This window comes from Anthonomus grandis, unplaced genomic scaffold (assembly GCF_022605725.1).
Source record: "Anthonomus grandis grandis unplaced genomic scaffold, icAntGran1.3 ctg00001093.1, whole genome shotgun sequence".
Classification (NCBI taxonomy): domain Eukaryota; kingdom Metazoa; phylum Arthropoda; class Insecta; order Coleoptera; family Curculionidae; genus Anthonomus; species Anthonomus grandis.
In genome coordinates, this window is record NW_026088670.1 from 1 (window position 1) to 14154 (window position 14154).

At 34.5% G+C, this 14154-nt stretch overlaps 1 protein-coding gene across 1 annotated transcript; it reads left to right on the forward strand.

The window, feature by feature from the left end:
- Positions 1–1263: 1263 nt before the first annotated feature.
- Positions 1264–11072, forward strand: LOC126750029 (uncharacterized). Its single transcript, XM_050459540.1, has 2 exons — positions 1264–1489; positions 10795–11072. The coding sequence occupies exons 1-2, from the start codon at positions 1264–1266 to the stop codon at positions 11070–11072; spliced, it is 504 nt and encodes a 167-aa protein (XP_050315497.1).
- Positions 11073–14154: the final 3082 nt, after the last annotated feature.

The following is a 14154-nucleotide window of genomic DNA, read 5'->3' on the forward strand; positions in this document are numbered from 1 at the left end:
AAATTCATACACATTCGTGAGAGATGTAAAAATCAAATTAGGTCTATGGCTATGAAATGCGGTATTCGGGCATAATTTTGCATTCTAAACAACCTTTTCTTATAAACTTTTTTTATCTTGCCTAGAATTACTACTTTACCCTCCACTTTACCTACTTATAAAATTTAAAAAATGTTCGTATCAAGGCAAGCTTGATTTAAAAAAAATAATAATATGCTAAACTTTATTTTTTAATCATGCAGGGCTGGATGCCAGACGGTCAAATTTTAACCACAACATTTTTTGTAATTTTCACGTATAAATTCGCTCATCCTGGGACACACTGTATATTAAAAATATTTATTACCTGCTGCTTCTGCTGTAAAGTGGACTTTTTGCACTTTGTTGTATGCTGGATGCTCGTTATCACATGTTTTATATATGTTCATAATCACTTCCTTTTCAGCAATGGTCAAATGTTTTCATACTCTTTTCTTGGGGGGTGACAATGGGGGTGTACGTGGCGCGTCAGCCATTATTTGTTAACAAACAAATTAACAAAAAAATAAACACAATCTCAACTTTTCAATATTGCGAAGATTCGAATATCAGAAAATTCAACCAAAACGATCTAAAGCCGCTCGACTAATAAAATTAAATAAAACCCCAAGTCATGAGCCCTATTGAGCCTCTAGGCCACACCTCCGGCGCAGAACGATCACGTGACCACTCCATCTGTTCGGTAACCCAAGTAAAAATATAGATCCTACGGATATTTAGCACACAGTTCAAGCAAATCAAAGCCCTTATTAACAAAACGCCAAGCTCGAAGAGCGCCACACGGCGCAGGGGGGGCTGGTTAGCGACAAAAACCCAAGCGAACAAAAAAAGAAAAGAACCAGGGAAGACGCGGGCATGTCCCCGCCTTCACAAGACGGTGACATGCCGGCCTCGGAACCGGTTAACCCTGAGAAAAAAACAAACAGGGAGCCAGCCCCTTCAACATTGGCAGACCCAAACCCTATCCAAATCCCCATTGTAAATCCCACTCTCAAAAGAGACCCATTATACATGCCCCTTAACAACCTTTCCTTAGCGGGAAAAGGGAAGAGTGCTAATTCCAACATAAACAAAGTAGTGTTAAGAGACACGAAAAACTGGGCCACAAAATATAAATTATTTTGTGAAAATAAAATTAACATTACAAAAGTTCAAAAAGATAGATTGGGATTAGCGCTCTTCCCCAAAACACCCAAAGATCATAGAGCACTTACAGAACTACTAATGGAATTCCATTCCTTCTTCCTTGAAGAGGACAGAAAATTGAATGTTATACTGAGGGGACTGGATCAAAATTTCAAACTAGAAGAAGTGGAGGAGGAACTTAGAATGATGGGGTCCGAGCCTGAGGAACTGGGTTGGTTTAAAACCGACCCAGGTCGCCGAAGACCCACGGACCTCATCAGGTTCCTCGTCCCTAAAGAGCAGGAGGCCGTGTTCGAGATTGAAAGCATATTAAATATTAGAGTCCGTGTTAAGCGCTTAAGGACTCACACAATAGAAAACAGGAAGCAAATTGGGCAGTGTCATCACTGCCAAGAATACGGACACGTCATGAGCAATTGCAACGCAAAGCCGCGTTGCCACAAATGTAAGGGCGAACACCACTACTCAGATTGTGAAAATGACAGAGCAACACCGGCAGAGTGTTGCAATTGCGGTGGCGACCATCCGGCGAGCTATTGGCGCTGCCCAAAAAATCCGAATATAAAAAACATAAACATAAACAAACAAAAAAGCTTCGCCGAGACCTTGAGAAAGACCAACACGGACTCTAATACCAGGTGGGCGGAGCCAAAGGATGGCACTACAAAATCGCATATGAAACGTCCCGAGTTTTCAATCAATAACACGAGCTTCTTAAATCTAAGTTTGCCTGAAGGGATGTTGGAAAAAAAATCGACACCCTGATGGCAAAACTCGAGAAATTAAACTCAAACCCGGCGTTTAAGCTATTACTAGGAGCCGAGATCTAAGTCCCCACAGTGTCGGTTCATTTGCTTCGTGGGTGCTCAAATCCTAAATCCCATCCGTTCTATCTACTATAACCCACAAAACCCAAACCAAACGTCAAAAACCCAAACACCATCCAAAACACCGCTAGATTGATACGTTCACACCTCCACCCGACCTTTTCTCACCAGCCAAAAGTTCCGAGGTCTGAGAGGGCGTGGTCTGCTCCGCAGGCTCGCGTCCAATAACATTACACCCAGACCTCATAAATGTAAGCAACCAAACCTTAATCCGACCAGTCGGTTCCTATTCTCCGAGTGAGTCACAAGTCCAAGCACCTAGATGCGACCCAGAATTATAAAAAGATGGCGCCTAATCTCGACAAAGGATCTATTTAAAAGACCGGCAAGAGCAGTACAAGCTAGTCCGGAAGTACAGTGTAAAACATCATAGCACATAATTTGTTATTGTTTGTCGTAAAGAGCATTAGTAAATTTAAAAATAGGTCGCAAATTTTCACAACAGTTAATATATTATAAAAAAATATGAAACCACTTATCCAGCAAAAATATTGCTAGCGAGAGGAAGAAAAAGTAAACTGACCATTCGAGAGAAACAAGAAATGCTTAGAAAAGCGAAGGAAAACTCGCAGATGAGTGTTACAGACTTAGTGAAAAGTTTGGCTAGTGATTATAACCATAAGAAATTTTTTAAAAAGCCAGGACATACGGGCCAGGGTAGCAAGAAAGAAGAATTTTTCTTATTTTCATAAATAAGAAAAATAGAAATAAACGCCTTGAGTGAAACGCCAAAAACATTTAATCCCTACGGTAAAATATGGAGGTGGTTCTGTTCTCCTATGGGGATGTATTGTGGCGTTAACTTTACAGTGTTACTATTTTGCCAAGAGTTTGCAGACGGTAGCTCAGAATTATTGGAGGCTTGGGATTGTTCGAAGGTTCACTTATGACTGGCTATTAAAGAATCTAAACTTGATTATAACTATTAGATAAGACGGCGCCACTTAGTTTTTTTTTTCATAAATGAAAGAAAACTAAGAAAAACACTTGGTATATGGGTTTCAATTAACAATTAAATGACCCTGGATAAAGTAGATTTAAAGAGGCAAAAAAAATATCTTAACAATACAACTAAATTATATTTACATCAAAGATATGTATACACCTCATGTTCTAATCTGTTAAATGTTAGTAATTTATTATGAATTAAAATATGAATAATGTTGATATGAATAAAATAAGTTTGACAAAAGTAACATTTAAATTATGATTTTGCTACTAGGTAGATTTCAGCACTTAAAAAATAAATTGCAATTATTAAAGTTTTTAGTATATATTTGTATTATGCAGGGGAAAGTTCATGAACCTTTTTACCTAAGGCATATCAGCCTTAACCGAGTTATATCTACTTAACTACCAAAAAGGGTACTGAAAAATACTGAACAAAAAAATTACTAAAATTATAGATAAGAAATTGACGTATTAAATTATGATATTGATTAAATATTTGTAATGTTAAATGGAAATAAAAGGTATATTAATAAAAATTTAAATAGGTGAGACAAATCTATGGTTAGTAATATTCAAATAAATGGAATAAACTGGCCTGTATATTAGGGTCGGCTGAATTTTTTTTTGAAAATCAAAACCAAGTAGCTACCAAAAGTTGCCTACTGACCAAAAATAAAGTTCCCCAAAAGATGAGAAAAAATTAAAATATTTAGGCCGGGCCCCAGGGGGGGTAAATATTCAAAAAAAAATATATTATTATTTTTTTTTTTTTTTTTTATGAGTAGACTCTAAACAATAATATACAACCCCACAAGTGTGTAAAAAAAATTGATCAAAAAAAATTAAGGTTAAACCGGGCCCCGAGCGCACATAAAGTTCTCGTAATACAATATATTCTTCTTTAATACACGCCGCTGCTAACATACTAATGCGCATGATGCTTATTGCTTACTTCATGCAAACGAGTTGCCGTTAAGGCATTTATTACAAAAAATGGACGGCCACACGAAGGGACCATATAATTATTCAGGACCTATTGGGAGCCTTCTAGACAACTGCGAAAAAACTCCTGTTGTGGAGTTTATTATAGTTAATACTGACTTACCAGAAATTAATGCCAAAGAGCTCAGTACTGATCAGCAATATTTGTATTTAATGTGTCAAGCAATTAAAAATGGAAATTGCTCCAAACAATTATCTGAACGGAATCCTGGTAAGTTAGCCCATTCCAGATGGGTAACAACAGCAAACAGAATTCTTCGTTTATATGTTGGCACAAAGGATCTATCAGAGAACTTTAAAGTTATGGTAAACTTTATAATGAAACTTTACGCACCAAAGTTGTTTAAAATAAAGACTAAACCGCTCTTACAAGATGGTGCTAGGTACTTGTGGAAGATGATTAAAATATCTAGGCAGTTTCCAGAAGCTATCAGAAATATTATCGATAAGGTGATAGAAGGAATTCTTATTTTGCGCATCCTGAAAATTTTCTGGTTTCAATGTTAACAGACCCTCGAGAGTATATAAGAAAACTAGCAGTTAATCGAATAAGGAAAGCCAGAACACAAATAATAACGGAACCTAGAGTTTTCAAAACTCCAAAACTAAATTTCGAGGCGGATGACTACATAGATATTATTGATTGGCAGAGCATAAATTTAACCGAACCTCCAATTACCAAATTATTTTCAATTGAAGAATTAGCGGAGCAGATTAATCAACAGAAGATGAATGTTGGCGATTATCCTTGTCACACTCAGGCAGTCGAAAGGTGTGTTAAGCTTATAACAGAGGCGTCTTTAAAAGTATGCGGAAGTGTAGCAAGAGATGTATATATTCGCGCAAAAATTGATGCAAGGTTAGATTTACCTACTTTTGAAAACAAAGCTCAATACGTTGCTGCAGCAAAAGATTAATCTTTGTTCAGAATGGCGAGGGTGGGTGGGTGGTTGGAACTCGATGTGCCACCTCCACGAGGCGAGTTCTGGGCTGATTAAGTGTTTATAATTTATATTGTAATACAAAAATCATACAACTAAATATTCGCTAATCGCCCACCCGACAGCATTTTCTACATAAACACCAAGTCAGGCGCAGAGCTGCACAAGACTTTTTAGCTTTATTAAAGCTTGGGGCCTGGTGAAAAATAAAATTATTGTCTTGATTTTTTATATACATTTTAATAACATTGTTTCTGAACATGTTTTCGCTACTCAGATCAATTTTCTTTTTTTTTTCTTTTTTTTTTTGAATATTAAGGGCTTTTGGGGCCCGGTTATTTTTTTTTTAATCTGCCTCATCTTTTTTATAATCATTCATGTTCGCCTGTTCGACATTTTCCACATTACTCACTTGCGATATTAAAAAAAAAAAATATCCATTTTTCGGCCCGCCCTACTGTATATTCCTCCAAGAAATGAACGGCTAGCCTTCAAAACCGAGGCTGTGAATGTATGCCATTTGTAGCTCAGCTATCTGGACTCCAGCTCCACCGTTTTCAGCAATTTCCCGGGGAAATCAAAAGCCTGCAGCCATCAGCAATTGAAGAAGAATAAAGAGGAAAACGGAAAAGTAAAACCCTAAAACAACGGTTGCCATTGTATTCACTGTCGATAAAAAAATGAATGGCGTTAAAAATGTGACACACTCACCTTGCTAAGTTACATTATCTATCCATCAAAATCTTGGGCATCCTACACCAGTCCTACACCAGAATTATGAATTAAACGGTTCCCTAAAGGAACAAGATTAAGGACTATAAATTACAAACCATATTGGCCACTTCCTGCTTCACAGACTTCGGAAATAAAAAACAGGCCTTTTACGTGCGCTTCTACCTGCAACACGGGAACAAGTCCTCGAAAATTGGATGCAGTAACGACCCCACCTCTCGCCTGAGCTGTCAATATCAGCCAATCAGAGAAAATATTAATTATGACTAATCAGAGAAGTGACGGGGACCGTCAACAGAAAGCATGGATAATTAAACCAAGAAAGTGATGCGTTACAGTAGTAATGTGTCATTGACAGTGTGAATTTAAAGAAATATGAATAAAAGAAGTTGACGGAAATTATTAATATAATTATTGAAATTAATGAAATATCAATGGAGCGTTAGTGAAAATAGGAGTAGAAAAATAAAACGCTGCAGTATGTCATGGCATGGAGTGGGTCAGCTCTATTTTATTGACGGAATTATGGATCGTTTGTTAATATGTATATGGATATATTAAAGAATAATTAAAAGCAAAGTGCAGAAAAAATGGGAATTGGCAACGATTACATATTTCAGCAAGACAACGACTCAAAGCACACCACACGGATCGTTAAAGAATGGATATTGTATAATGTACCAAAAGTATTGGAAACTCAACTCCACCCCAATCACCAGACCATTGAACCTCATTGAACATCTGTGGTCTGAACTGAAGAAAAGAGTAAAAAGACATAAAATATCGAACAAAGAGGAATTAAAAGCAAAATGTCAAGAAGAGTGGTCCAATATGAAATAAATTTTACCAAGAAACTCGTAGAGTCGATGCCCAATAGGTGGTCGGCACAAATTATAAAATCAAAAGGATATCCCACCCGTTATTAGATTATTAACACAGGGTGTTACTAATTTAGGCATACAACTAACTGTATTTATGTTTATAATATAATTATCCAAGAATCTTTTATTGCATAAGTTTTAATTCAATTTTTACAAAAGAAATTAAGGTGGCCAAATAATTTTTCTTCCGACTGTATACAGTGAGGACGCGCAAGTTGGAACAAATTCATTTAAAATTCAGGGATGTGTTCGAATAAAAAACGCTCAGATATTTTTTGATGATGAATTCATGTATACAGTGTGAACCAAAAATAAGCAAAGACCATCAACTTCAATTTTTTAAATGGAAATACCTTTTTTATTCCATTTTTGAATCCTGCATAGAATTTTAAGTATATTTTATATACCATGTCTTATACCTAAACTAACAATATTAATAAATTTGCAACTGTTTGGGTGATTTGGGCATATTTAAATATGTTTTTTCATAGTTTTTTAACAGGTATATTTGATCGTTGACACCTTGTCACCATTTAATCGCATGGAAACAGTATGAATTACTTTCTGTAAATGTCAAGTGCAGTTGCAAAGTTTAAAAGTATGGCGCGTTTAACTGAAAAACAAAGAATTGAAATTTTGATGATGGTAGGATATGGCGACAAGACTTGATCACAGGCCCAAGTTGGCGATGTGTTTAACAATAAGTACCCGGAGAGGCCTATTACATGTTCGATAGTAAGCAAAATTAAAAAAAAGTTTAGAGATTTTGGTCATGTTAGAAACGAATATGACCTGGACCGACAAGTTGCTGCAGATCAGTCGGTTAGTAAATCATGTGTTCTAAAATATTTGCATAGGAATAAATGGCATCCATATAAAATTCATTCAATTCAGGAGCTTATTGAAATTGATCACATCCGCAGAATAATGATTTTGCGAAATAATGATGAATAAATGTAATGCAAACCCATAATTTTCAAGCATAATTTTTTTTTCCGACGAGGCAAGATTTTTTTTTTAAATGGTTCTGTAAATAGGCAACATTTTTGTTATTGGGTACCAAAAAATCCACACTATATGGAAAGTCACACACAATTTCCCGAGAATTTAAACGTGTGGACAGGAATTGTGGGCACGTCAATCGTGGGTCCCTATTTTATTGAGGCCGCACTTACCTCTGAAAAATATTTAGAGTTGCTTCAAAATCAGATAGTACCTAGTTTAATTGCACTTTATCTAAATGGTGAAAACCCATTTATAACGGCAGATTCGATATAGTTCCAACAGGATGGCCCCTTCCCTTCCCTTACACTATTCGCGAACAGTACGAGATTACCTTACCAACATTTTCCCCAATAGATTAATTGGAAGGGGGGCTTTTATCGAATGGTCAGTAAGCTTGCCAGATTTAACCCTATTGGATTTTTATCTATGGGGGCTATCTAAAATCTAAAGTGTATTTTGATAAACTTGAAAGTTTAGAAGACTTAAAAAATAGAATTAGAGCCAAAATACAACAAATCAAAAAATGAAATAAAAAAATTGTCTGTGTTGTTTATGATAGAGTAATATATGAATCAATTATTTCTTAAAAGGACTAAGTGATATTAAGAAGTTTTAAGAAAAACAGAAAAATGTTTATTTTTTAACCTCTTGATATTTTAAATTGATTATTCGTTTTTTTATTAGTATGGTTCGGTTAAAGGTGTAAATTAATGAAATCAATGTAGAATTTTGGATTTTCTTTATTAGACAGTTTTTTTCAAAAAAATTAACTTAGGTCCTTTTTATATACATTTTATAAAACAAATTTACTTTTATAGGTTTTTATACAATCCCCTAATATGGTAATTTTATTGTGAAAAACAGCTACAAAAATACATACATTTAATCAAAATTAAATAATATAATACATATAAAAAATAGAAATAAAACATTCTTACAAAGTTTAAAACAAAATTGAAAAAACCATGGTTTTCAGTTCTATTAAGATGGTTCAGGTTATTTAGCTTTGGATTTCTTGGTTTTCCAGGAATTTATTATGTGGACGTAAAATTCGTGCTTATCTTCTGGTACCCATTAATTAAGGTTTTGCAAATGGGCTATTTTTGTTTCCAAAATTGGCACCATGTCTTCAGGATATGCTGGTATTTTGGGCCATTCAATACTAAATTGGCTGTTGTGTTTTGGTAAAGCCAAATAGAAGTGATTAACACCAAAAATGCTCTTAATATATTCCCATGCCCTTACATAACCTGAAGTTTCAGAGCTATATACATAATGATTAAAGGTCGAAATTGCAAAAGAAGTTTTTTGAGATCAAGGAACATTTCTTTTTTGAGAAGAATCTCACTAGTTTTAAAAGTATCTTTTTATGACACCAAAATCCCTGTCACAGGGCAAAAAGGAGTGACCTCTAATCGGAAAATAATGCTCAATTTTATTGAAGCGCCTCATATCAGTAAGGGCCAAACATAATCTTATAATAATGTGGTTCTTATTTTGCCCAGGGCAGTTGTCACAAAAAAGTTTTAACTCTTTTATGCTGGGTGGTATGTTATTTTTTATATAATCAAGCAAAAAGGTGCATACTTCATTAGGACCCTTATTGGCCTGTCCCTCGTGATAAATATAAAAAAAAGAATTTTCTGTTTTAAGATTATGTATGCAAAATACATATACAATCAATCCAATCAATCCAATCAATACAATCGTTAGTTGGGTCTTATAGAAGACTTACTAGGTATATGTGGTAGATGAACATTTTGCATATAGTCAAATGCTAGCCCTACCACGTCGTCCCTATCGTGACACTCTTTAATAGTATTCTTTAGCTTCGTTTAAAACTTCTTGGCCCTCTTTTTGTGTACCAACAATTTAGCAACAGCCACTTTTTTTGAGACATCTCCTAAAGAGGGACTTACACATTTTACGCATGTGTCTATTTGAGGACGCCCAGATTTCAAAATAAAATTTTTGGCGAAAAAGTGTATAATAATAGCTGTATTTAATTTTCGTTTCAGGATACTTGGATCTAAACATTTCGTACATAATTTTTATATTAAGTCTACTATCTAGATATTTATATTTTTTTCCCGAATAGTGACTTTCTTTTACTGGATAGCTTTCAATGTGCTGACGAATTAATATGTTTTGATCTTCCGGCATTGCTCGTTTAATATTTTTGCCACTTTTATCTCTGGGAGTCACATTATTTTTAATCAATGATTTTATTCTCTTGATTCTTTTTTCAGGTACAGAATGCAAATTTAAAAAAGCCTTACAACATACTTTTACTCTGAGTTCCCCAACGCGAATAAAATTATCAAAAGATACTTCCCTTACTTTACTGTTTTCATTTTTCTGACTTCTTCGGTTTGCCACATTTTTCTGATGTGTCAGACCTTGAAGATATATATCCTGTTCATCCTTGTTTTGCATTTTGTAGAAATTCCTAAACACTATTTGCTTTTGCTCATCGTTTAGCTTATTAAAACACTGCATTTTACATCTAAAAATAACTTATCTATATACCTAGGCTATTCAATATATAACTTTTATTAAACTTACTGGCAAGCACCTCTGATTTGCCTGGCAGCAACCATTTTGCCTTTATAATCTTTATACGCAGTACCAATGATTCTAACTTTTTTGATTAAATTTCTTTGATAATTATCATCATTTCTCACACCTCGGCGTCTTTTTCTAAGATTGTCTGATTGAGATAGCTCCTCTTCACTTTCAGTGCTTCTATTTTCGTCCGAACTAGACATATTGCCGCAAAAATGCGATTATATTACTTTTAAATGCACAAGTATCCGAGGCAGTAAATCACTAAAAATATTTCGACACACGAGGCTTGCATTTCAAACAAAACAGAGCGCAAGGTCAAATACAGCACGACACACATTTTATTATTTATTTCTTAAAGGGGCTAAGTTAGTTTACTTAGGTCCTTTCTGCACTAAACCGTTCTTTTCTGCACCAAACGCTAGGATTTGGCTCAAAATTTATTGTAGCATATTAAAAACAAAATGGCCGAAACGGCACTTAGGCCCTTTCAGAAATAATCGATTCATATAGAGTTGATTATTTTTAAAAAAAACGAGTAAAAAATATTTGATGTAATTTAGGAACATTTTTACGTTCTGTTATTAAATTTCTAATAAATGTTATTTACGGTATGAATATATAATATATTTTACGTTGTTTCAGGTATGCCAAGATACAAGAACCCATTCGAAAAGGGACGTCTCATCGTCCAGTTTTGGGTTCAGTTCCCGAAAACCATCGCCCCAGAACTGATTCCAGAGTTGGAAAATTGCCTCCCTCCACGCGAAGAAGTGATGATCCCTGACGGTGCGGAAGAGTGCGTCTTGGAAGACTTCGATCCGGAACAGGAAGCGAGAAGACGACAACATAAGAACGCGTATGACGAAGACGAGGAGATGCACAGCCCCGGGGGTCAACGGGTGCAATGTGCAACCAATTAGTTCATTTCATTATTGTCGTGTACATCTATGTAATTTATTTGAAACAGAGCGTTCGTTCTAGACCTTCTGCAATATTCTCAATATTATTTTATTTTTTTAGGCCTGTCCCGTTTTACTGGGACTAAAATATCATTATAGGCGATTTGGCATTTGCATTCTTAGTTACAATAATATGCTTTACTCGTTCGTATTAGTAAGGTTTAAAGGTGAAACCACGACTTATAATTGGGAATTTTACTACTGACGATCCACATAGAGGTTATGTAGGAGGCTAAGAACCGTTTAATACAGACTGGAATAGTTTTCCGATGGATACTAGTATGCAGTTCAGTAGTAACAATTTGTTTCACCTTTAAACTTTGCCTGAATAGTATGTATTATTGTCGTACAGAAATTTACTGTCATTTATTACATTATATATTTAATTCCCGATCTGTCATTAATAATATAATATTGCAACCAAGTTTCTAACGGTGTTTTATTTAACAAATTCCAGAGATTTTCAAGTAGTCAATGATCTGTTTGGTGTAGGACAGTGATGTAGTGACAAAATTAAAATGTTTTAGTATTGACGAAGACTTTTTCAAAGAATTGACATTTAACTTCCCAATTTCAAATAGTTATTGTTTAATAAGAAATAACACTCCTACGAGCACTACCAACTGTACAGAATGTCAGCGAAATGGGTGTACAGGGTGGCCATTTTATTAGGGGCCTATACCCTTCTCTCAGAATCTACAGGATGCGTAAGAAAAAATTCCTACAGAAGTGTTTTCGTTTTAAGCGAATGTTTAAAATATTTGAGTTTTATCAATGGTGGTCAGTCAATGAGGGTGTTCAAACGGGACCGTCGACAGTCTATCGGGCCGGAGACTGGTTGGCGTGACGTCACGTTAGTGGCCCTGTATTGCAGCTTTGCCTCGTTTAATTAACACACAGAGCGGCGTCGAAAATATATTTAAATTTAAATATCTTGGAAACAATTACTCGTAGTAAGTTGATGTAAAAATTATTGGACATGGAATATTTTTAGCCATAAATTTAAAAAGTTACTTTTTATTTTTAAGCCTTAAACTTACAGTAAGTTTAAAAAAATATCTAAAATTTTGAACTGCTAATTATTTCAAGAAAATGAACATAATATCTCACAATTGCCGGATAAAATTATGTTAAAACAAGATAATTATTAGATACGTTTTACTTCAAGTAATATATTTTCCGGAAAAAAAAATAACACAAACCTATTAAAACTCTTAACAAAAACAAAAATATATAGGTGTTCCGTCAAATCGGAAGACTCATTTCTTTATTTATTTTTATTCTTTTTTTATTGTCAATATTCATATAATTATATTTAACATGAGCTTTGCTTCGTCGTGGTACTGATCGTTGTTAATATCTAAAGTTGTATTCTACAATTTCTTTAGTTTTTTTTTTGCTAAATCATTATTCGCAACTTTTTATCGCGTCATATGTAAGACAACCTTAATTTTGACCGAGAAGAGTCGCACGCACCTCTAGTCCAGTACTGCATCGATCCTGATTGATGGGAACTGGCAGCATTAGATTGGTATATAAACTACTGACCAAATAAGTCGCTCTCGATATATAAAGACACGCGAGTGAATTCCAAAAATTATAAGTGCCGGCACACCGTCAAACCCAGCAAATATTTGGAGGTGAACCTGGAGGAGCAGTCCTGAACAGAAGCGACAGCAAGGTGAGCCACAAATTATTTTGGGGTTGTCTTGGCCGTCGTCTTAATTTTTTATGCATTAATTAATTAAAGATACAGTCCACTATTTTTATATTTCTCCTACAATAGGTAACAAAAAAAATTTTATAAATATACTTAATTAATATCTAAACAAATTGACAAACAAAAACAAAAAAAATAAATTTAATAAAAAATTAAATTTGTCAAGTGAAAAGGTGGGTAAATTCGTCATAAAACAAAAAACAAATTAAAAAATACCAAATTAAGGATTATTGGCCTTTTCAGTACATTTTCGAATTATCTTTCTTTAACTTCGGATTTTCTAGAAAACTTTCCCAACTTTCTCTTTTTTTTTAATAAATCTTCGTCGATAATATTATTTTTGGCCTTGTTATAACTATTTAAAAGGATATTTGAAAAGGTGTTAATACATTTTTCAGTAAGTGTTGATAAATTGTTACCACAGTCACAATTGTATTTATCCATTTCAAAATTTGCTACCTCCAGTTTTTCTAACGCAAATGTTTAAAAAAATGATTTTGTGGGAAAATTTAGTGAAATTTAAAAATATTTTTTCGTATCTTTCAGAAATAATAGTTTCAAACAAAGTGTACGTGTGGTATTAATTATATTATTAAAATAATCTTTGGCATACTTGAGTCATATCTTAAATCATTATCAGATATGCTTATTTCGTTATACAACAAAGAATCATCAAATGTAATAATAATAGTATTAGTAGTGGTACTGTTAATCACTGATGCTTTGAGTGTTGAAGTATCGGTTGTAGTTAAAAATTCTTTCAAAAACGAATTTTCCATTTGGGCCCCAAAACGCTCACTGTGCAGTATTATTGCAACAGTAATATTTAAAAAGCGAGACGCGATTCCCGCCGGCCACTAGTGTGACGCAATCATTGTGGAGGGGATACAGTCTCCGGCCTGATAGACTGTCGACGGTCCCGGTTCAAAAAGTGCTGCAATGACTTTGACACCGGAATTTTAAATGGTACACCCCGTATATTTTTGTGTTCCTTGGGATAAATAAAGGGTAACTTTCATGTGAAGTACCTACCCGAATTTTGTGTAGTTTAGACAGAAATTAAGGTTTTGTATTTTTTTAGCAAATTTATATCCTCAGCATACAGTGTTTTATAATGCTGGTAATTAAGACTTTTTAACCCTGGAATGCTACACTTATTTTCGACTCTGCATCTGCTACACACGGGTACAACCGTACCCCAAATAAAACACGTCGTATTGAAAAAAAACGAAAAATGTATTCACTTATAGAAAAGTAATAACTTAAACCGAGGCTCTTTTAACGCACATCCATAATAAAATGTTCATGCGGCACACACTGAGC

Coding starts and splice junctions, on each gene's coding strand:
- LOC126750029 (XM_050459540.1), top strand. CDS start 1,264: ATGGAATTCCATTCCTTCTTCCTTGAAGAGGACAGAAAATTGAATGTT. Junction 1,490..10,794: donor GGCCGTGTTCGAGATTGAAA/GCATATTAAATA, acceptor ACGTTGTTTCAG/GTATGCCAAGATACAAGAAC.